Below are 24,897 nucleotides of genomic sequence, written 5' to 3' on the forward strand. Positions count from 1 at the left end.
CCGTTTGGCTTCTTATTTCTCGGAGCACCGGAACCACAAATTGGAATGGCCCTTTGGGATTCTTACAAAAGGGTTCATTTGTTTTTTTTTTTTCAGCAGCGACGAAATTTACCATGTATTTTGCCCTTTTGTCACATACTTCGCCCTTTTGGCCGTACAATTTGTGCTCGTTCTGTCCCCTTTTCTTGCGTATTCTGTCAAATTTCGCTACTTGTTCCCCCGTTTTGCGCACACAACTTTTGTTGTCTAGCACACAACCACTATAACGGGTTGCATTCTCACGCGCGCGCCAAGCTACTTATCTGATTTATGCAATTTTGTCATTTCGTTTTTTCGCAAAAAATATGTAACATGCAAGTGTAAATTGTTGTATTCAAAAAAAAAAAAAAAAAAAAAAAAAAATTATTTATTCGTTTGATTTTTACTTCTTTCTTTTTTTGCTTTTTTCATTTTTTTTTATTTTTTTTGGCTTTTTTTCTTTTTTTTTTGCAAAAAAATATCTCTTTTAATTTAGCCTTATTCCAAGTATTGCTCTAAATTTTTTTTTTTTTTTTTTTCAAAGGATTTTTTAAATGGTAAAGACAAGAAAAAGTACAACCCCGGTGTGACCATTGAACATTGGGCTTGTCGCATGGCGCGAGAATATTTCTTTTCCATTTGAAAAACTGGGCAAGGTGTGTGTTGGAGCTATTGAACAGGGTGCACAAGTGAAACACACCATATGCTTTTTGTGCACCTGCCAACGCGCGCTTATTCTTGTTCACAAGTATACCATGTGCAGTTTACGCACCGGACCAAAGGCACCTGTGTCATTCGCAGTGCGGGGAGAGGGGAAAAGAGCCAAAATGATAAAACACCAAGATCATCTCATGTTTGTTCGCGAAAAAGAATTTCCCCCATGTGTTGATCCTTTGAAGAGGAAAAACGAATAAATCGCAATGGCGCTATAGCCAAAAATGGGTATGTGTCAGGGGGAAAGAACTTGCGCGCGCAAGTGGGTAACCGGAGAACAGTGTAGTCTTTCCCCTTTGAACAGATTTAACTCTGCATTGCGAAATATTGCAAAGTGGGGTTAGTCGGAGGAAGAGCTTCTCCTAATTATCCCAAGCGGAAGGGTTAACAAGTCGACCTTCTGATCTGTGTGTAAGCAACCCCGTGTAAAGGTCCCAAGCTGTGTATGCATCCACACGTATATAAACGGCGCTTACACGTAGTGCATGCGCCCACTTTTCACACAACGCGATGAAAAAGGCATATGCCCCTTCAGTAGTGCTACTATCTTTGTATCATTATTTTTATTTTTATTTATTTATTTTTTTTTTTTCATGCGTACATTTTGGAAAAAGTATATACGCCATATATATGTTGGCCTTCTAAATGGCTCGTCACATAACCAATCATTTCAGATAAAAAAATTTGTTCCTGCGTTTTCCGTTCAGCTTGGCAACAGTGGTGATCATGGCCCAAGGGAACCAACAAAGAGCACAAGAGCGTAGCAAAAAATACGCAAAAATTCCCCCGCTGGATAATAGAACTGTGCCATTCCTGCTACGAGGAATGTGCTGCGTGAAATAGAAAAAAAACACACACACACACACATACCACAGTGATGGCATACGACCACTAATGAACATATGTAAAATTCCTTAAAAAATGGATTTTTTTTTTTTTTTTATTCTTCAATCCTCAATTTTAAGTACACATACAGACACACGTATGTAAAGGGCGTCATTTAAATTTTAAATTAATCTTCCTTTTAAGAACTGCAAATAGGGTATTCCTCATTTTAGAAGAAATAGCGTTGGAGCCATTTCTGCACAGTTGTCCCTGCTAATTTGTTAATCGAATGTAGAAGGGTTCCCCCTTAAGGGCATTTCCCTTTGTGTGTAATGTTTGCCAACTTTTTATTTTCCGAAGTGCCTGCTATATTGCGTTATGCCAGTTTTTTTTTTTTTTTTTTTTTTTTTTTTTTTTTTGTTGCGAAAATAGCTGTAATGTTAAGCAAAAATGCACATTTTGCTAAGGCGTAATAAAGGAAATTAAACAATTAAAAAATTAAAAAGGTTAAAAGCTTTTAAACTAAAAAGGTTAAGAGCTTTTAAATTAAAAAATTAAAAGTTTTTAAAGTAAGTAGCCAGACGTCTATTATTTAAATGGACAACAATTAAACAATTAAACAGCTTAATGCCAAGTGATCTATCCATTGAATGGTCAAATAATTAACAAATTAATAGGTTGATGAATTACCAAGTGCGCTCTGCAACTGCAGGGACCTTTGGACGAGGTTTGTTCGCCCCCCGCGAAATGCATAAATCGGGGAAGCGTATGCTTGGTGTAATTCGCCCTGAGGAAACACCCTCCCCCATAGCCTTTCCTTCAGCGTTGTACATATTCACGCCGACATCCCTTCACATATATCGGCTCATGCGTGTGTAATTTCATGTACGTACCTTCTTTTTTCCATTCCTAAGAATAAAGAAAAAAAATCCCCTTATAAGTATCCCCCCTTAAAAGAGAAAAGAACTCCCTGTAGACGTAGCATTTCCTCTGGCCACTTTCACACATACCTCCCTTCACTCCATGAAGAATGAAAAAGGTGGACAACACGTCGGTAACACGAAGACATTCAACACGTGCTTCGATAACGTAAATTTGAACTGGGCCTCTTTAAGAAACAAAAGGTTGAACGATGGGCCAGGTTTCTCCTTCTTCTATGAGTACGCGCATGACCGTTCGATATTGTCTCTTTCGTTGGACGAGAGTGGTAGGAAGCGCATCGTTGCAGCGGTGTAACGGCGTAATGGTGTAACGCCTGACTGCTGACATATGATTCGCTAATTCTGGGAAATAAAAGGCCGCGAATGATGCAGTCCCTTACTTATCACTTCTAATGAGCATAATGGGTCCACCCAACAACCCCCTCTCCGCAGGCACCTACATGGCCACGGGCAGTGCGGACCATTCCATCCGCATACACAACCTGAAAAACCTGTCCACCACGAAAGAACTATACCATAAAAAATGCGGGCACTACGACTGGGTGAATGAGGTGTTCTTTACAAAAAGAAATGAAGTACTTTCGGGAGGTCTCGATGGAAAGATATGTCTGTGGAATACGAGCTACTCATGCAAACCTCCAAAATTGAATAAAATTATGAATAGTTCAGAATATGTTGAACAGGAAAAAAAAGTTAGAAAAGTCAATTTTAAAGCTTCTACGAATGTAACGATATGCAAAGAAATATATGCACACCATTCCACCATCAGTGACATGAAGTTTGATAAAAAAAACGAAAAATGTATAACGAGTAGTTACGATAAGACGTTAAAACTTTTCGACATAAAGAAGTTTCAACAGCTAGCCATTTTTGAAGGAAGCCACACACATCCCATAACCAAATTTTTATGGTTAAATGATAAAATAATATCCGCAGATAAAAGTGGGAGCGTGTGCGTCTTCGATGTGGGAAGTTGTCAGGAAATGCTCCAGGCGAAAAATACACACTCTGGGAATGTAGGTGCTTTGAATTATTTTTACCTATACAGAAATGGTGACTCCAGTTTTATGAACAAATTTGAGGATGGTAAAAAAAAGGGAAATGACGCAGAATTCGAAGCAGCCATTTTCGCAGGTGAAGATAATTTAAAACAAAAGCAGAACAGCGGTAGGAAACAGTCAACCAAGAAAGATGCCACTCAAGCCACAAAAGCGGTTAATGTACTGGAAAAAAATAGTGATCACCTAAATGTAAATAATGAGAAAGTCCCTTTAATAATAACAGGAGGACAGAACGATGGAATAATCAAAATTAGAGATTTTCGAATTTTTCACAAATACATTAGCTGCAAAAAATTGCACACAGCTAGCATCAATTCGATCATAACTTATAATGTTAACAATAGGACGTACATCATTACCTGTTCCGCTGATGGCTACTGCTACCAGTTCGAGATCCAAAGCATTTGTTCTTCAAATATGAACAATTATTTGAAGAAAATTGCCGTTAATGAACCTATTCTTTGTGCGAGGTACATTGGAAACCACCTGCTCCTGGTTGGCTCAGCTTTTGGAAATTTATTCCTCCTAAATTTTGTTGATAATTCAGAGAGTCAATTAACTTTGGGACAAAAAAAAAATTTGGTTGCTGTTACGGAGGGGCCTCACTGGATAAGTGCTCTAGATGAAAGAGACAATGGGCAATCCTGTTTAATCGAAGAAGGGGGCGCCAACCCGAACAAGGATATCTTGTGGGCCTTTGGCGCCTGTAGAAAGGGCGGCATTAACTGCATAGAATGCATTTTTGTATACGACGAAAAAAAGGCGTGCGCAAATGATTTCGAAATTTGCAGCATTGTGACGGGAGGAGACGACGGACTTCCTTGCTTACTGTCCATCCCCAATTCGTATGTGTAGTGTGGGGAGCACGATCACGCAAGGAGAGGTTACCGTGTGAAGGTCTACGCAGAACTGCGAAATTAATACACATCTCTGTGCAGGGAAGCAAACACACAGTCGTACTTTAAAAAAAAAAAAAAAAAAAAAAGGAGGGGGTGCTCTCACTTTTTGCAGCTGGGACGGCGAAACATTCCTACGATTTGGGCACCCTATTGAACTGGTAGAAATATCTCTGTAACTTCTCGGTCTCCTCCTGCCTTACGTGAAATAGGTTCGTCAGCTTGGGTACGCTGAACGTATCACGCTGTATATTCTTCCCGTTGATGGGTTTATAAAAATTGTTTAAACATAAAAAAAGAGAAGGTGGAGGATCATAATTTTTTATGGAAGGCAGTAAATTCGTATTTCTGTAAATTTCGTAAACATGATTATTTGTTACAGAGAATCTTTGAAATATTAAAGAAACCTTTTCGATTTGCTTCTTCATTTTATCTGCAAAATGGTTTACCTCTCCTTCTTTGTGGGTATTCACCGTTGGGTGGTTTCTTCCCTTCCTCAGCACTTTGTTCATATACTCCGTTGTGTCCATCAGTGTGTATTCGTTTTCGAGAAGGAGCGCGAGGAAGTTCTCTATTTCTTTGGCGACTTCGCGTGAGGGTGTGTGGTAAGAGTTGCCTGCCGCCTTGTTGCGATCTGGGATATCAGTCGGGTTCATTTTTTGAGAGTCTCCCTCGATAAATTCAAATTGCGTCAGGGAATTACCCAGTGAAAACTCATAACCTTGTAGTCCATTTTGTTTGTCAATTATGCAGGAGTGTTCTTTCCCTATGTTATGTTTATCCGAGGAGACATTTTGCAAAAGAACATGCGCACGGGAAAGTGGACTACTTTTCAGCGCCTGTTCATTCATGTACGAAACAAAATAAAAGAACAAATTAAACGATCGGAAGATGAGCATATTAATTAAATTGTTCATGTCTATATTGTAACTTATTTGTTTACACATGGAATGGCTATCATTACAAAGGCAGTCTTTTTTTTGAGGAGAGTCATTCATATTACGACGTAGGAGTATCCTTTGCTTACACAGATTACGCAAAAGATTAAACAAAATGGATGAGCTATTTATCTTCATTTGTTCCTGTCGTTGTACACTTTGTAAAATATTTTTATGTAACTCCTTTTTTATATGTTCATCATCTGTTACAAATCTTCTAAGAGATAAAACGGAGGGTTTATATTTTTGCAGAAAGTGAGAATAACGCATTAATTTGTCTTTTCCATTTAGGACATTTTGAATATACACATAACTGATGTTGTGTTTTTTTAAAATTATCCCAACCTCGTCATAATCCTCCAAATTGTTATTGCTGTTGCTTCTCTGTTGCACATATCTATTCATTTTTAGAAGAGCCTTTTTAATTAAACTTACATTTTCCAAGTCGTGTTTTATAAAAATTAGATCACCTGTATTTAAGCTCAAATCAATTTCGTAATCTGTGGTGTATCCCCATGCTTTTCCGTAAAAGTAGTTCAGCGCTTCTTCTTCCCCCTCCTGTCGCGTATTGACTTGGTCAAATTGTCGTTCTCTACTCTGATCATCTCCATTATTTTGTCCCTTCTTGGTAAAGTTACTTTTGTGGAAATTTTTTATAAACAAGCTTTTGTTTATCTTCTCGTCGTCTCTCAGATTCTTCACTCTTCTTATTTCGTTAAGTAGGAGTATGCAGACCGGGGACCCCACTACGAATGCTTTAAAGAGAGACGAGGAGTTGGCCATGTTTAGGTGTCAAATTGGCCGAGTAGTTCGCTCACTGGTTTTTGACTGCTTAACCAGTTGCTTTTTCGGGGTTGGGCGTTTATCCTACTAAACGAGGAAATCGCATCAACACAGGGGAGACTCCCTCCAAAAATTGGTGCTTTTCTTAATCGTTCTTTTCACAGAAAGGGGATTTTGTACTACCTATGGGGAGATAAAATATGTTTCCTCTCTGTGGTTGACAAGAGGAGCGCCAACACAGAATTTTATTATATTTTTTTTTTTTTTTTCCATTTTGACTATAAGAGCAAAGTGGCGCAACTGCGAAACGATGAAACAAAGGTACACCTTTTTTTCGCGGTGCAATCAACGGCGATAACCCACTGTGCAACGTCACGTCACAAAGTACCCACGAACACGATTTTTAAGCGATGCCCTGAAAATTCCCGCATTATGCATCCCCCTTCAGCCGTGGTTACTGGAGAACGAAATTATTAATGTTTATCCCTTTGATACGTGCGGGAGAGTTCTTCCCACCTTGTGTAGATACTCTCGGAACACCCGCTTATGAGGAATAAAACATACATTGGGGGAAGCGCCACGACAAACAACGCTGACCGACCTTTCCACATTCACTTCTTTTGCAAAGTGTAACACCCATGTCGCATCACGCTTGGGCCCTTCCAAGCTGACGAAAGCAACAGTTGCAACTTAAGTAATTATTAAATATATCAACAACATATCTTAATAGAAAGTTGGAGGAACTGAAAAGTTGAAGTGTGGGGTAGGGAAAAAAATAAATACACTCGCTGCACTTTTCGTTATAATCAATTATAAAATGTTGGAAAAAAAATACATATACGGGGGAAAATGACTCCTACATAAATATATATACGTATATATACATTCATGTGTACGTATGCAATGTCTAGCTTGACGTGGATAAAAAGGCGATAAAAATTGTATGCAACTGTGGCAAAAAAAAAAATTAAACTCAAAAAATGAAATAAAATCTGAAAAATGGTAAAATTTTAAGCTTTAAAGAAAATTATTACATCAAGTCCGAGCTCATAAAAAAAAAAAATTCAGGAGAACTGTTAAAAGACCCCGCACTTTACATGTATAACATTTTATTCATTTTTTTTTTTTTTTTTTGTTAATATCATTATTTTTGTTATAAAAAAAAATAATAATAATAAAGACGGGATGAGTAATAATGAGGTAGCCTTAATGTGAAAATAAAAACACATATACACAACACACACTTGCAATCGCAATGGTAAAAAAATTAGCTGCGTGATATGTATCCTCTCTCTGTTGTTGAACCGATTGGCCAAAAAGCTGTTTCCATCATCATTCAAACCGGTTGTCCACTAAAGCAAGTAAAAATGACGAAAATTAATGATAAGGTAAGCATAATAGGAATAATAAAGAATGTCGTCGTGCAGTCGGATGTGCCCCAAAAAAGAAAAATATACATACGTGTGGGGCTTATTCTGTGCACGGGTTTTAGCGCGTTCGGATAGGGCCAATAATGAACAATATACATAACAGCGCTATTAGGAAGGGGGCTTCAAAGGAGTTATAAAATAAATGCATTTCTCTGTGTGTGTGTGTGCACATGCCTGTCCCATACTTTCTTTATGTTTTATTTTGTTGCTGGTTCATCTACAGTTGGAGCTGATTCCGCGGGAGCAGCTTCTCCGCCCTTTCCACCTCCAAGGGAGAATGGGTGTCTTCCGTTTCCGGCATTATAAAAGACTAATCCGGCACCTCCTAAGAGAACTGCTGATACAAGACCTAGGGCTGAAGCAAGAACTGTTGTTGCCAATTTATATTTGGATTTCTTCTTCGTTACGTTTATGAGTTCCTCTTCTTTTCTAACCATTTCGCCTATCAACTCGTGCACGTCAATGAGTGGCTCTGGGGCTTCTGCAAGGGGTGAGGGAAAGTTGGTCAGGAGTTTTTTTTAGAACGCTTCACGACGAGAGATGGACACAACAGAGGTATAAGGAGAATGATCACATAAGGGTGCTGTGAGTTTTGTCCATAAAACGAACCGCACACACACACATACACTTCCGCGAAAAGTCTCCTCCATTCGAACAAATGCACAAACCCCAATTCGCACGAAATTAACACACAAGCATGCACGTACAACGAGGAATTTTGTCATATGAAAACTTACTGCTCTTGGGGGTTTTCTTCTTGGGATGGTGAGGACCTGAGTGGTTTATATTATTTCCGAACGCATGGTCACACAGGATGGCACAAAAAAGGAGAAAAACGGCTGTTAAGAGTTTCATTTTGAATCAAACAGGAGGTCGTCAAAATGGGGATGTGTAAAAGGCCGATGGGACGAAAGTACGTCTGTGTGTATAGATATTTATACGTATGTGTGTTCGTGTATCTGCAAGTAGCGCTTCGAAGTCAAGCGAGTCGAGTTTGCTTCACTGTTCACCAATGTTTTCACGTGAAATTAAAGTTTAAACATTAAAGGTGAGTTCACACAGGAGTAAAATGTGTTGAATTAAAATTTTCCAAATGATTTTCTTCCTTATGCGAATGTGGTATATCTACACAAATCAGTCCTTACACGCGGGTGCCTGCGGGATACATATTCATGTAAACGGAATGTATGACCGTGCGTATGCATATGTGATAATTCATCGAGCGATTAAATGAAGCGCCAGAATATGCTATCTTTTACGGCACGAAAAGGCACATACATAACATACATATATATAAATGCGTGAGCAAAAAAACGGGCAGCTAATCAAAAGTGCTCAAAAAAGAAAAAAAAAAAAAAAAAAAACACATATATGTATATACATGAGTGCACGCAAATATATGCTTACTTGAATGTACTGTTTAAAGCATAAAAACTGGGCGTAATTTTTTTAAATAAAAAATAAAATCTAGTAAAAATTATGGTTTACAAGCTGAAGAATTGTTTTTCCATCACATTCTCTTTTAAACTGTTATGGAAATGTACACTGTATAGTGAAGTATACATAACTTTGGTTTTTGCTTTTTAAAAGTGAAAAGAATAGAAAAGAAAAAAAAAAAAAAAAAAAAAAAAAATTTAATGTTATACTGTTTAATAAATTTTAATGGTAAAGTCAATGTAATATTGTTTGTGCTATTGCGTTAATTTTTTTTTTTTTTTTTTATTTAATTTTTTTTTTTTAAATTGCTATATATAGCCCCCCGCGTAAAAAAAAAAAAAAAAAAAGAAAAGAAACGGAATAAGGAGCGTTTAACCCCAAGTAAATCCAAACGAAGCTGCACGCTTTTACTAGATGAATGCAAATGGATGGCGGAAGAGCTAGTATTATATATTATATTTACTCACTTTCACATTTGCCACTCACGTGCCACAAATGCCAAAAATTATTTCGTCACGGACTTGCCAAGTTTAACAGTTTTTTCGCGAATTAGCACACAGCAATGTCTCACTCGTATACGCAGAGCTCAGCATGCTGAACAAAACTCGTGCGCGTAAATAGCACATCAGCCGGCGCATCAATACGGCACATTTATGTACATATATATGTACGTACACGCCATATACAAACATGGGCATAAATGCTTAACACTTTTTTCGTACGAAAATATTCGCTCAATGCGTAAAAGTAAAGAAGGGAGCATTAAGTACGTTTTACAGTATATTTTATATATACGTCATTAGCAGGTATATAATATACGTATAAATTGTATATGTACTAAAACGCGCTTATATATGTGAACAACTGCGAGTACATAATGGCACATTCGGCACATGTGCTTGTGCGCACAAATCCAACCCCTAACCGCCGTGTCAACAAAGCCACTTAGAAGAAATAACCTTTAGGGAGCGTGTGCTTTTTTCTTTTTTTTTCTTTTCACCTTCATAAGAAAAGTTAATGGTTTTGCATTCGCACGAGTATATTTAATCCTTCAGAAATTCGAATAAAAACAGAAAAGAAAAGAAGAGAGAGAGAGAGAAAAAAAAAAAAAAAAACAAACAATTCGATGAGAAAAGGTACCTTCCCTGGTCCTATATATACGTAATTATGTGAATCATTTAAGTACATATATTGGCGTACATAATTTGTACGTACCTGCTTGCGCGCACGACGGCCAGTATACAGCCATTTGTCATTAGCGTTATACTCTGGCTTTCTTCCCTCCTCCGTGCGTGAACAAAAGAAAAAAAGGGAAAGGCCCCCCAAAATGAATAAAGCCTTAGGTGTACGAACTCCCGGTCAATATGAAAATGGGGCAAAGCCCCACATTTCTGGTCATGTCAGTTTCTGCGTGCAGAAAACGTATACATAAATATATTACATATACGTATAAGTGTATATATTTGCGTTTCTTCCACTTGTAAAATTTTTTTTTGCAATTGTTACAATTCTGTGAATGGCTGCAATGTTCTCACAGGGGTACACGTGTACACGTACATATTATATATGTAGGAATAACGTGTAGTAGAAGAAGTAACAAACATAAGCCACATGAGGCCGTTCAAATGAGGTTGTCATTTAGTTGTGCCGCGCACATTCACCCATCAGCAGGTTTGGTACATACCATTTATCCTTCGCCCGCTGAGAAAAAAATAATCGTGAGGGGCATGAAAAAATGGAACAGTTGCTAATCCGCACGCACATACGATTATATATGTATAGTGCTTTTTTTTGTTGTTCTTCTCTCTGAATGTATAATGTACACAGTTTTTGCGCTAACTGATAAAATGACATAAGGGAAAAAAAAGAAAAATGTATTTTCATTAAGGTGAAGGTTTTAAAGGTGCCACCCTGTTCGTACATATGTACAAAAAACACACCGTAATCTGCACAAATGGAGTTTTAAAAAATTCCTCGCCTAAACATAACGAAGTACTGCGGAGCGCCGTGCGGTATCTTTGAGGGCGAGGTAATCCTTGATCGCATCGGCGTGCGAATTATTCCAAAGGAGGAAAATGTTCCAAGGGAAGGCACTGTTATAGGAGGAATGTCCACAAAAATAGGGTTAAAAAAATTCCGCTGATAATTTAAAAATATCATTATGAATTATGACCAACTGGTCATGCTGCTCACTTTTCATATGCGTTCCTAAATATGGACGCTCTCAAAGGAGGAAAAAAAAAAAGCGTTTTGGGGAATTCTCTTTCCAAAAGGTGGCTCCAATAAGAAGAAAAAAAGAACGAATCATGAGTAGACCAACATAGCTCACCTTTGGTTAGAGATAACGGGTAAAATTTCATCTCGTAAAAATTTAATAAAATAAAGGCAGTTCTGTGTTAATGGAAAATGTAACGTCCACTTTTGTAGTTTTAAAAAAATTAAAGTGCAGTGTATCAAAATTAAGGAAAATGACCTCCGCAAAGGCGTATAATCCTTTTAACTTAGGCGTATGCACCCTGTGTACTATATTATGTGGACGCACACCCGTTCCCATCCTTCTCTCGTGTTAAAGTTGTAATTAATTCATGCCGCTTTTCACAAAGTTGGTAAAAGAAGGAGCAAAAAGGTAACCCTACGTGGAGAACAAATTTGTATAGAGAAACGATTCTCACATAATGCAAAAAAGTTAAATGAAAAAGAAAAAAAACAGCAATTTTTTAAAACATAGCTTTGCATGTAAAATCTCTCCTGGCATGGTGACATATTAAAATATTCTACGACTCCTCTTTTGTCAATTTTTACATGAATTTGGCACCCAATGGGTGATGTATTTATACATATATATATATATATTTTTTTTTTTTTTTTTTTTTTTTTTTTTTGCTTGTTCCCTCTATGTTTTCCCTTTTATTTATTTTTCCCTCCATCTAGAAGCAGTCGGCGTAAGAATATGTTCCCCCGCATGGGCAAAATAAGGATACATTACAAGTGTATCGTCCAGGTAGCCGCGATTGTAAACATGTGCAGCGTCGTTTGATTGGGTCCACTCCCCCCCGCACGGCGATACAGAAGCAAAGAACGAACCCGAAAGAGGAACACCCCCAAAGGGAACAAGTACCTAACCGAGGGGTACTCATTCGCGGGGCTTCAAAACGTGAGGAGCCTGTTCGTACAAATACTTCGGCCGTGACCGTGCAGGAAATGTATAAAAAATATTTAATAAAGAAGTAAACATAACAGTGCAAAGTGGAAGTTGCATCAAAAGAGGCCACACCTTCTGGCGTGCCAAAGAAAAGGAAACATGAAGGAACTCATAGAGAACATACTTCAGCTGGTTGACCCAGATGAAGAAACGGAAGCCTACTTGCGAGGAAGGATAAACGACGAAAAGCACATAATTCAGAAAAAGGGGATAGATTATTTGTATGACTTGGTCTCTACCTTCTCGGATAAAAAAATAAAGAAGAGCACCATTGTAGATATTTTTAACAAACATATGAAAAGAGAAAATGGAGTAGGGACTGATGAGAACAAAAATGTAGATAATCAAAAACTCACTGAAATAGTGAACTTAAAGGAATACTGGAAAAAAAATGATGTGGTAGGATATTATGACCCATTTTTAGGAATACAGGAAAAGCAAATTAATTACAATACGAGCATCCCTATCAGTGAAAGCATAAGAATAAGTAAAGAAAAAGAAAAACAAAGACAGAAACAATTGAACTTGTTTAAAGAATGGGTAAAAAATAAAATTAAAATTCCATCGCCCGTGCGGGTGCACAATTTATTACACTGTTCTGATTCAAATAAAAATAAAACGAAAATTGAAAAAATGTATGACATCCGAATTGATAATTTTACCCTAAGCATTGGACAAAGGAGTTTACTAACGGATACGACTCTAAAAATAAACGTCATGAATAAATATGGACTGATAGGAAAAAATGGAATCGGGAAAAGTACCCTCTTGGCAAAACTAGCTAGATACGAAATTGAAGAAATTAAAAAAGATATATCCATAGCGTGTATTGAACAGGATTTATTTCTTGAGGATGTGACTGTGCTGGAGTGTGTTCTTATGGTCGATAAACTAAGACATGATCTGTTGATGGAATTGGAACAACTGGAATTGAAAAAGAGCAAGTCGGCTCAAGGTGGGGGGTGTCCAAACGGAGAAAGTAAGAAGGGGGACGGAAAGCAGAAACAAAAGGAGGAAGAAGTGAACGAAAGGGGAGAAGAGGATGAAAAAGACATCGACATGAAGATACTAAATATTTATGAAAAACTGAACAGCATTAACTACTTAGAAGCGGAAAAGGAAGCCAGCAAAATTTTGTGTGGGCTAGGTTTTGACTCAAATTTACAAAAGAAAAAAGTCAACTCCCTCAGTGGAGGGATGAGAATGAGACTCTGTCTAAGCCGCATTCTCTTCAGCAACAATGATATAATATTGCTAGATGAGCCGACGAACCATCTAGATATCTACACCATACAATTCTTAATAGATTATATAAAAAAATTAAATAAGACATGTATTATTGTCTCCCATGATAGAGATTTTCTAAATGAAGTTTGCACTGATATTATTCATTTTCATCAGAAACAGTTAACTTATTATTCTGGAAATTATGACCAGTTTGAAAAAACTAGAGTAGAACATCTACTGCAACAACAGAGAGAACATGATTCCATCGAAATGAAGAAAAAACACGTGCAGAAATTTATAGACAGATTTAGGTGCAACTCAAAAAGAGCAGCTTTGGTCCAAAGCAGAATAAAACTTTTAAACAAATTACCTGTAGTAAATTTAGAAAAGGAAGAAACTCCATTCAGCTTTTCCTTTTTGGAACCCTTTTACACATCCAACGTGCTCATACGGCTTAAGAATATTTCCTTTAAAAATGAAATGTTTAAAAATTTACAAATAAAAAAGAATGCAAATATTATTATAGCAGACACTGTGGAAGACACAAACGGGAAAATTAACGAGAAGTTACACAACGACACCAAAGGGGGAGATGAAACTACAACAGCACGTAGCGATGATTATCAGTTTAGACATGAATTTTTATTTAAAAATGCTACATTCGAAGTAGACATGGACTCCAGAATTGCCATATGTGGGGTTAATGGAAGTGGAAAAACGACATTAATTAAAATTATTTTAAACCTAATAGACACTTTCGAGGGGGAGCTACATGTAAGTAATAAGGCCAATATCGGTTACTACTCCCAGTATCATGTAGACAGCCTAAATCCGATATTTAACTCCATTCAGCAGCTGCAGTACAATTATTCTAATAAAAATATAAAAGAAGAAGAAGCTATAAAATACTTCAATAAATTTAACATTCCGACGAACGTTTTATACGAACCTATTTATGTCCTTTCTGGAGGCCAAAAGAGCAAATTGGCATTAGCCATTTTGGCTTATAAAAATCCAAATATATTAATTCTTGATGAACCGTCCAATCACCTTGACATTGAATCCGTCCAAGCTTTAATTGTGGCCTTAAATCTTTACAAGGGAGGACTCATTATTATTAGTCACGACACATATTTGATAAAACATGTAGCAGATGAAATATATCACATAAACAACCTCACCAAGGAGTTGATTAAAATTGACTATGACTTCGATAAATATGCCAAGTTACTCCTGGAAAATAAGATATAATGTATTTGTTTAAGTTTTTTTGATCACGCCTATTTTCGGCCATACGCATGGTTGTGCATGTTATAATGTGCAATGTGTGAATGGGCATATGCCACCAAACTTATAACCACCCTTTGCATTTCGTTTTTTTTTTTTTTTTTTTTTTTTTTTATTGAAATAAACACTGCAATTAACAATTTAAACGAATTTATCAAATTATTCTCAGGGTGAGGCAAAAGTTATACAGAAAAAAAATAAAACACGCAGAAATTCTTATACACGTTGAAAATAAGACACAAGGAAAACAAGTCCACATTTAAATACATGCATCCATGCGAAAGTATTTCATACGTAAATGTGTCACTATGGTGAAAAGAAGCTGATACAACTTAAAAATTTTATGCAAATGAAGGAGAAGCAGAACAAAATTGGTAGATCACCGGAGGCTCCCCAAATTTTTGCCGCTTCATAAAAACATGAAAAAGTAAAAATAAATTGTAATCACGAAAAAAAAAAGGATTTATTAACTTATCACAATGCACGTTCAACGAGTTAACAAATAGGGTGTATATCTGTCCACTTACGCTTAGTGTGCAGACAAAAAAAAAAAAAGCGGGACACATTCGAATGTTAAGAAAGCAGCAAGAATGAGTACCCAGTAAGAAGTTATCTAAAGTGTAGACCCCCTATGCGATACGATAAAACAAAAAATAGGGAAACTCCCAAAGCATGACCTTTATCAAGTCATGCCAAGATCTCAGATTTATGTTGCTATTTTCACATCATTTTTTGATGTTCCCCCGCTTGGTGACCATTAATTAGTATTCACTGCAATACTGTCTAATTTCTTCATAATCTACGGAGCACTTCTCCCTAATTTTTTTATCACTGGAAAACATAAGGAGAAAGTATTCCCTTATTTTATTTATATCATTGGCAAAATTGTAAAATACGTGGAAGTTTCTTTTGGACATTTCTTCGTCGCAGCTTTTAAAGTCGAGATAATTGCTGTCATTCAAGGGCGAGTTCACGTTACTGCTAAAATAATCCATAACATACTGAAAAAAACCTTCCCTTTTTATCTCAACGAAATTTGACACATTAATGAAATTCTCCTTTTTGTGTAATTTGTTCATCCTAAATGTGTCATTTCGCAAAGTTCTCTCTTTTGGTTTGTTTTTCTTAGCCAACCGAGAATTCGCTGCCAGTTGCACACTAGACAATTTCGGAGGCGCCTTGCGAGAATAATTGCACATGTATGAGTTCGTATTCTCAACTTGGTCGCTTTTTCCAGAAGACTCGTGAACTTCTTTATATTCCTTAAAAATTGCCTTCTTGGAATTTTTTAAAATATCATTCATTTTATTCAAAATTATTTTAGGGCAATTAATTAATTCATCGAATATTTTTATTATTTTGTATTTTTTGTCAAAGCACTCCATTCCAGAGGCTAGCTGATCCGTTATGGATGCATACTCTTGGTCGAACGTAAATATGGTGTTATTTATGATATAATACTCCTTCATGGATTCTAGCTTTTTCACCATATCAGACATTCCAATGTTCATAAGTTGAAATATCACATATTTTACAAAGGTGCATATATGTGCCTCCAGTTTTTCAACATCCTTGTCAAAACTCTGAATAACAAAAAGCAATCCACTTAATCCATAGCGCGTGAAAAATGGTTTTACTTCAACCATGTAACCATCATTATATCTTAGTTTAGAAACTTTAACAAAGTCGGATGATATTAAATCAACGATAATGTTAATTAAAACATCGCTTAACAAACTTTCTGATTCGATTGTGTAGGACACTATTATTGAGCTGCTCCTATTTTGAGACATATTGGGAATATTTATTTCGACATCTTCATTATGAACTAATTTACTCGTGTAGTACGTGGACTCACTTCGTCTTACAGCACCATTGGTTACTTTCTTTATGAATGACTCCGACAAGTTAACTAAGTATTCTATCCCTACCCCGTTGTGAGATATTTGAACGGAAGCTGCTGCAAACGCCTGTTCTCCGAGCTTTTCATGCGCCTGCAGCCTGTTATCTCGCTCCTCCCACTGTGAAACACTGCCTTTATTATTCGCCTCGGTGTAAAGCATCAGACTCGATCTGTGCTGATCCGCATTGCCATTAACACTAGCATTAGTATTATCCTTAACATTAACATGACTGCTACTATTCGGAACGCCCCTGCCCCCATTGTCAGCATTTTGGTCAGTGTAGCTAGTTGCGTTTTCGTTTTCCTTTTCCGTCGTCATTGCAATATTTCCATATATAAATATGCTAACATAATTTCTATGAAAAAAATCAACTACATATTTGGTGTAATCCTTATATGAAGGATAAAAGAAGTATGCGCTTAAAAGGTCATCCATCTCTTTGTCCGTTGGGTCATATTGGTTAAATAAGGAATTCATAATTTTTAACGAATTTGCCGCTCCCAATTCTCTGCTACTTCTCACGTACATACTTAATTCATCATAAGCATCGGCAAATTCTTCTTTGGAGGGGGTTTCTTTCACTGATAAGAGGTCCCCTAGTTTGCTAATCAATTCTGCGAAATAATAGCTGTTACTGTCCACATGTACAGTGTACGATTCTGCGTTGTGCTTGATATGCACATTTATCGAACAGCTAGCATAATCAGTGAGGAAGAGTTTTATTTTTTTCCTCAAAATTATAATGTGTATACGGGAAAAAATAGCTTCATAAAAAGTGAACTTTTCAGAAGGGAAATAAAAAACGAAATCAGCTTTCACTTTTGAAGCATCTGTTAGACCTTTTTTAAAATAAACATTGTACCCATAGGATGATTTAATCAAACAAGGCATGCTATATAAAACGTTATCTCTGAACTTATTCTTATTTTCCTCAGACACAAACATTGGTTTCGTGTCTGAAAATTCAAAGTTTTCTCTATTGCTGTATGGGACACAGAAAAATGATTCTTCATGTAAAACGTTGTTATGGTCAAAGTTGTTGAAAGGGCAAACTTTTATTTCTGGAAGTGCAATATTTACATCGTTTGTAACTCTTCCTTCACCAACCAAATATGGATTTTCCCCTAAAGCATACGTTATGGTAGTATTCGGAATTTCACTCTGGTCTGTTAAGCTGAATACATCTACAACGTTTATAATATTTAAATTATCATTTCTAATTAGAGATCCCAACAAACTTGTTATTTTAATGTGATTGCGAAAGTCATTTTTATACTTGTCTTCAATTAAACTATTAATGGTTAAAAGGGAAGATGGGTCATCAGCGTGAAGCAGTAATCTGTTCGAATAAATTACTAAATCATTAAGGCTTACATTAACATTATCACTGTTAAAATTCAAATCGGTGACCAATGCTTTCTCCCTGTAATAGTCAAGGATGTATTTACTTATACCTTTATCTAAACTGTCACGATCAAATAACTTGCTTATTTCGTTAACGAACACGTTGCATATGTGTATAAGATGAGCGAGGTTACTTTTCCCGCTTTGTGTTAATTTTACCAATATTCCGAAATTCAAGTAGTACTTATTACATATGCTGGTAACCTCCAAATCATACACATATTTATTTTCCACAGATATCTTATAATAAAATCCTTTCCTTCTGAAGTCAGAAAATATTTCACGTAAAAATGACATTGATCCAAACTCTTCAATTTTTTTACACAACTCAGCATTAGTTCTGGAACTCCAGTACAGGTAAAGTTGATCCCCCCATTTTTCCTTTTTTAATATTTCAACATACCTGGTCTTCTGGTTTAAATCAAGCGAGTAATGAAGCTCATTCATATATTGGAGAAACACAGCTTCCTTTTCATTTCGCCCTTCCATGTAGATGAAATTTGCATCATTATAACTGTCTTTTTTCCCATTAGAATTTACCCTTTCTGATTCCATACGATTAATTTGTTTCTCTATACCCTCCCCACCAATGGGGTAGCTCTCATTTTTTATCTTTCCAAATATGTGGACAACCATATTTTCAACATCCTTCATGTTGTAGTGATCGGCAGTATTTACCTTGTTTCCTAACAGTATTGTCAAGGACATATTTCTTGGCTGATAACATTTTTTATGAAATTCAGCCAAAATATTTTTTATGCTTAACCTATTCTTTAAAACGTTTTCGCACAAAGTGGTGTAATTTCCATTGACGAAAAATTTCGAATATTTAAAATCTGTGATGTACTGACTAGCAATTTTCAGGCAATATTCAGGACTATTTTCCATAGAAATGTATTTATTATTAATTTCTTTAACTTCATTTTGTATATGTTCTTCACTAAATACAGGATAAAACAAATTTTCTGCAAATAAATTAAGCAAATGGTAAATGTCTTCAGAATGGGCAGTTGCATAGTAACTAGTAAAGGATTCACTAATATAGCTGTTATATTTTGATGAATATTTTCCCAATTCGCTTAATAGCGTTGTGTTTCTTTTTTCAGATTTATAAAAAATAGCATGCTTCAATAAGTTAGAAATTCCTGGGACTTCATCGAAATCGTCATACCCTCCGCAGTCAACCGATATGGAGAATCCCCCTCTTGAGGAATATTTATTTATTATTCCTAATACTTTAAAGTCATTACTTTTCAGCTTGAAGTATTCATATTCGTTTCTGTCTTTAGCACCTTTTCTTAAAGTTATCTTTTCGGAAAAGATATTTTCATTGTTTTCGTTTATTCCGTTTAAAATTGAATTTTCGTCATATTCAGGAGAGCCATCATTTAATTTACTGTATACGCTTTCATGGAATTGCACTGGTTTTATAATTTTCAGCATGCCTTTTGGGGAATTCGCAACGTGCGTACCGAACTTTTCTTCTGAATAGCTAACGGTATGATCTTCAGAATTGGATACACTTTTAGTGTTTGTATTTTTTACCTCTTCATTATTTAGTGAAACGTTCACACCATACTCATCACTCTTGGAATTTTCAGGATGAGTTATTTTTTTGCCATCTTCTCTTTGGGGGGCATTTTCTAATAAGTCTTTTTTTGCATTTTGATTTTTTTCCAGATTGGCACTTTTTAGTTCATTTTCTTTTTTATCTAACCTGTTAATGGCCAATTTTGTGAACTCATTCGATTGAACACTTTTATCAATTGTGTCTTTCGATATTTTACTTTTTTCACTGTTTGTTTGTCTGCTATCTAACCTTTTCGCGTCATTAGTTTCTTCATTATGATTTTTAATGTTCACATCTTTTTGCAGGGACTCCGATTTTTCTATATTCGTGTCACCTGTCTTCTGTATGTAGTTATTTATATTTTGGGATTCCCTAATGTCTACACTTTGTTTTCCACTGCTATTTGTTAAATCATCATTATTAGTAGTGCTTGTGTTATCTCCCTTTTTGTTTACTTTATCCTTGTCAAAATTTCCCCCTAACAGTTCATCATTCTTTAGTTCAACCTTTTCATTTTTAACGGACAAGTTTTCGTTGCTTATGTGATTCTTCTCTGAAGTAGCAACCTCTTTTTTGTTGCTATTCACACTTTCAGTTTCAATTTCTTTTTGTGTTTTTTCACTCTGCGTGTTGTTCGATGTGTCTTCATTGGCAAAATTGCGAAGGAATATGGATTCATTTTCTACATTTTTCCTTTTTTCCAAATTGTCTTTATTTTTGGCTATTGAGTCATAATTAAGCCCGAATAGTATTGCCCCTAATTCATCATCGTTTAATCCATAATTGTTCTTGCCATTATTTAACGCTTTTTTACTGCATGAACTTTCTTGGTAAAATAAAAGTAACAAGAACAAAATGCTAATAAGTGAACATTTTGTAATTGCCATTATACGTTTCATTGTATGTACACAAATTATTTGCAATTTTTTCTATGAAAAAAAAAAATTGCACACAAGGTTATATTTGCTCATTTAAGCACTACAAGGAAACATCATGAGTGCATTTTTCAGAAAATAACATGAACAGTGCAATAATTGAACATCTGCTTACGCATAAATAATCCGGAATGTATATGTTTTACCCTTTATTGAAACTGCTTCAAGAAAGTTATATATACACATATAAACATAAAAATACAATAAGAAAAAATGAAAAATGAATAAAAGTGTAAATAAAATGAAAATAAAGATGTCTATACTTTATTCATATATTTTTTTTTTTTTTTCAGTCTTGATTATTGAAAATAAAATTATGAATGTTCATACATTTTTTGAAAGACGTAGACATTTAATAATTTTAAAAAATAAATAACACTTTGCTCATTTTGGAAGCTAAATCAACATGTAATATAGAATGCAGTCATATAGTATATAGCATATAAAAAAAAACATATATATTAAAATATGTATTTTACTAAATGAGCAAAAGGAATAAGAAAGATTATATGAACATTTCACTTTTATATACCCAAATGCACACGCAAAAAGTGGCTAGCTGTAATACTATTATACCTTCTTCAATAAAAAATTCTTTTTTTTTTTTTATGAATCATTCATGTATATTTTAAAATGTGCACAGAGCAGTTTAAAGCTAGTTGACGTTTTTGAAATATTACACATCCTTTTTATTTATGTAATGATAATGTCTATAGCTATACAGCTATAATGTATGTAAAAGAAAAAAAAAATAATATAAAGTTTAACTTTGGCATGTCAGCTGATGGAAGGATGCGTTAAACAGTAACCTTCACAAATGTGAGAATATGAGAAGTGAAAATATTATTTTCTCATTGTTCTCAGCAGCGTTCATATTTTTCGATCTGGATTTTGTTTCTTTTTTGCAATTAACTGATACATGTGAATATCGTTCTTTTTGGACAGCATATTTTTTATGACGTTATTTTAAAAATGAAAGCATTTCATGCTTAAGTATTTATAAGTTCCCTTAGTGTAGTGGGACATATGGTTTCTTATGAACAAAGATATACGATTGAAGTTTTCATGAAGAAAATTAATGAAACTTTATATGCTATCCTAAAATTGCAAATTCCTAAAGGGCACCGTGTTCATATGGAGCATTTGGGGGGGGTAATTAAGAAAATTTAAAGTAGAACAACAGATACTATTTCCTTTATTCATTTTATAAAACCATATTTTTCCTATACAAATTAACAACTTTTTTTTAGTGTTTAACAGAGAAATGTGTGTTTTTCATTCTATGAAACTGAATGGAGGTTGTTCTACGCTTCTTTGTATAAAGCTCCCTCATTTCAGTGTTCTATTCGATTAAAAAGACACATAAAAAAATACTTTGTTCCTAACCTTTGTTTTAAAAAAAAAATTCACGTATATATGTAAAACAAAAGAATTTAAGAGGTCACGTCTTTCCTACATATTATATTTCTTTATTATTTGTTAAATCCATGGATTCATTCTCTTATGTCATATGGCTAAAGTTTATTTTTTGTCAGCTGTTGTACATTTTTTTCAGTCAAATCATCAGATAAAAAAAAGCATACGTTTCATCATTTAAGAAGAAACTCTTAAGTTTTCTTGTGACATTTCATTCAGGTATCCCTTTCTCTGATTATTGCACATCTATGGATAAGAAAATATTTATTCAAAAATTTAGAAAAGTAGTGAAATGAATAGAAGCATGAATCCGCTTGCTTATTTTGTCTAATACATAATTTATTGATATTCAAAGGTACACTTATTTTCTGTGAAAATGGTTCTAAGATTGATAAAACATGTGTTTTTCACACGAAACGCAATAAAGAGAAAAGATTGTAATTACGTTTTTCATGATGTAAAAGAGAGAAATACAATCAATGTGTTGGTTCAAAAAAAAGGGATTATACGGTCATATTATGTATTTATAAAATCTTAAACACATCTGGGACATGCCGAATGCATAAATGTGTATATATACTAAGAAAAAACTTTCTCTTATGTCTCTTTTAACAATTTATGTAGTGTTTCATATAAAGAACCTTTTTCTATGAATATTATAAGGATACAGAAAAAGGCAATGAACTATAAAATATATAAACTAAATATTATTCTATTAAAGCATCTTTTACTTTTAAAACAATTAGAGATATTCTATAAATACTTAGAAGAATGGTCTAACATATATGTGATAAGCTGTGGATTCTTCTATTTATAGGATTAAAGTCATACACATATAAATAATGTCCATTTTACTTTATAAAATATGATGAATAAAGTTCTACACATTTTCTTAATGTTATTGCATTTTCCTATTTTAAGTGGTAAGGATAATGTAAATTCCTCTGTTCAATAGGTAAAATAAAGTGGAATTTACTTATACATAACAACACAAATATTGCTTGAAATATAAACTCTGAACTGAAGCCCTTCAAAATATGTTCATTCTTTTTTACTCAGGGATAGAATTATATGTTGCGTATAACAAAATTTAAGTGTACTTTAAAAAATTTATATAAAATATTTGTTTTCAGAATGCGCGTGAAACATTACATTAAAAACTACATCGGTGTGAATGAATAAATGAGAGATTCGTCTTTACAAAATAATTATTTTATTATAATTCCACTTTCACATTTATTAAACGCAAATATATTATAGACAAAGACATAAAAGGAAAATGGGGAATGTATAACGTTAAAGAAGAATTTAAGCAACATTTGTCAAAATTTTCTTCCTGAAAAGACACAACAAAGCATATTTTATTTGTATACTTTAAAGAATGCGCACTTTTCACAAAATGTTTTGTCTATTTCTATTACGCAGGAAAAGGGTAATAGACAGCTTTTTCTTTTTCTTTTCCATTGTGAACATTTGATTTATTGTAATTTTCTCCTACGACAAATATTTATAAATATTTTGTATGTGAATATAATACGGTGGATACACTTTATTTTTGCGTTTAATAATATTCTATAAAGTATGCTAAAAAGAGAAATTATAAGATACAAATGAACATTTGGACACAATATTATGCTTCATTAAAAATAGTAGCATAACTGAACATATTAAGAAATTATTCTATCACAACATATGATCAGTCAGAACAAAAAGTGTTATGAAATGTAACAATAGAGTTTTTCTAATTGGATTTTAATTTGTTATATGACAAGGTATTTTGAAAGAGTTCAATTATAAGAATTACTTAAAATAATTGAGGGGAAGATTAAATTTATTAATAATATCACAAGATAATAACGAACCATAGTAATTAAGATAATCTATTAAAAACATTGGGATAAAATATGATCATGCTTATGGAGCACACAAGAAAAACATAAATGGAAAAGTAAATAAAACTTACATGTGATGAAAAAAAAATTGATCTGAAATCTGATAAGTTCTGTCTAAGTAATCGTTATTAATTCACAAGGAATAAGTGTATAGCATTTCTTAGGTCATATATATATACTTTGAAGTATACACAAGAAGCACATGCGTATCAAATCACTACAGAAAAAGGACATTTAATGTTATACACGATAACAGAAGGAAGTCATCGTAATATTCCATAAAGACATATCATATATAAATACGGAATACGTATTTTTCCAGAAAGTGCGATGCATAATTCATGAACTCAATATATGTTCATTCCCCAGTAACAATAACCTATGTTCCTATTTCTTAAAAGAATCCATAATAAACGTAAAGACACAAATATTTTAACTTATAGGAAAAACGAGAAACGCAACTTCTATTTAATGATTAAAATGTGTAAGTTAAATATAGAATAGATTCAAGTAATTCATTTTTTATTTTATTAAATGTAATTACGTTCCTAAAAATGACAAGCATTTTGAATTAAAGATTTTACTATTATTCTATAACTATAATTAAACAAAACTAATATATAGAAATAATACATAACAATTATTTAATTATTATAATTTCTGTTATTCTATTTGCAGAAATAAATTTTAATTAACAAATATATTATATTCTTAATATAACTTAATTTAGTATTTTAAAATAAATGCTAAAAACTGCTAATTTTATAATTTATTAATTATATTCATAATATTTAATTACTTTAAAAAATGTTTTACTTAATACAGAATTGTTTAATAACAACTAAAATATTTTTAATATTTTATTAAATTAACTAATTATAAATTTATTATTTTTTGCATTATATTATAATTAATTTTTTTATTGTAATATATTAAATTAAAATAATTAAATATTAAAATAATGTATAAAAATACTGATAATATTATATTATTTATTAATATTTTATTTAATTAATT

General features: G+C 33.9%; 5 protein-coding genes across 5 annotated transcripts; 2 read left to right on the forward strand and 3 right to left on the reverse strand.

The window, feature by feature from the left end:
- Positions 1–2,580: 2,580 nt before the first annotated feature.
- Positions 2,581–4,414, forward strand: PKNH_0919100 (WD repeat-containing protein, putative; the record flags this gene model as incomplete). The annotated part of the gene is made up of 2 exons (XM_002259179.1): positions 2,581–2,764; positions 2,931–4,414. 2 exons carry the CDS (start codon positions 2,581–2,583, stop codon positions 4,412–4,414), a joined length of 1,668 nt encoding a protein of 555 aa, XP_002259215.1.
- Positions 4,415–4,589: 175 nt separating this feature from the next.
- On the reverse strand, positions 4,590–6,176 carry PKNH_0919200 (conserved protein, unknown function; the record flags this gene model as incomplete). The annotated part of the gene is made up of 1 exon (XM_002259180.1): positions 4,590–6,176. One exon carries the CDS (start codon positions 6,174–6,176, stop codon positions 4,590–4,592), a length of 1,587 nt encoding a protein of 528 aa, XP_002259216.1.
- A 1,627-nt stretch (positions 6,177–7,803) lies between these two features.
- Positions 7,804–8,461, reverse strand: PKNH_0919300 (circumsporozoite-related antigen; the record flags this gene model as incomplete). The annotated part of the gene is made up of 2 exons (XM_002259181.1): positions 7,804–8,087; positions 8,344–8,461. 2 exons carry the CDS (start codon positions 8,459–8,461, stop codon positions 7,804–7,806), a joined length of 402 nt encoding a protein of 133 aa, XP_002259217.1.
- Positions 8,462–12,344: 3,883 nt separating this feature from the next.
- On the forward strand, positions 12,345–14,723 carry PKNH_0919400 (ABC transporter F family member 2, putative; the record flags this gene model as incomplete). The annotated part of the gene is made up of 1 exon (XM_002259182.1): positions 12,345–14,723. One exon carries the CDS (start codon positions 12,345–12,347, stop codon positions 14,721–14,723), a length of 2,379 nt encoding a protein of 792 aa, XP_002259218.1.
- A 797-nt stretch (positions 14,724–15,520) lies between these two features.
- PKNH_0919500 (peptidase M16, putative) lies at positions 15,521–20,536 on the reverse strand (the record flags this gene model as incomplete). The annotated part of the gene is made up of 1 exon (XM_002259183.2): positions 15,521–20,536. The coding sequence occupies one exon, from the start codon at positions 20,534–20,536 to the stop codon at positions 15,521–15,523; it is 5,016 nt and encodes a 1,671-aa protein (XP_002259219.2).
- Positions 20,537–24,897: the final 4,361 nt, after the last annotated feature.

The sequence above is a fragment of the Plasmodium knowlesi genome (genome assembly GCF_000006355.2).
Source record: "Plasmodium knowlesi strain H genome assembly, chromosome: 9".
NCBI classification, from domain to species: domain Eukaryota; phylum Apicomplexa; class Aconoidasida; order Haemosporida; family Plasmodiidae; genus Plasmodium; species Plasmodium knowlesi.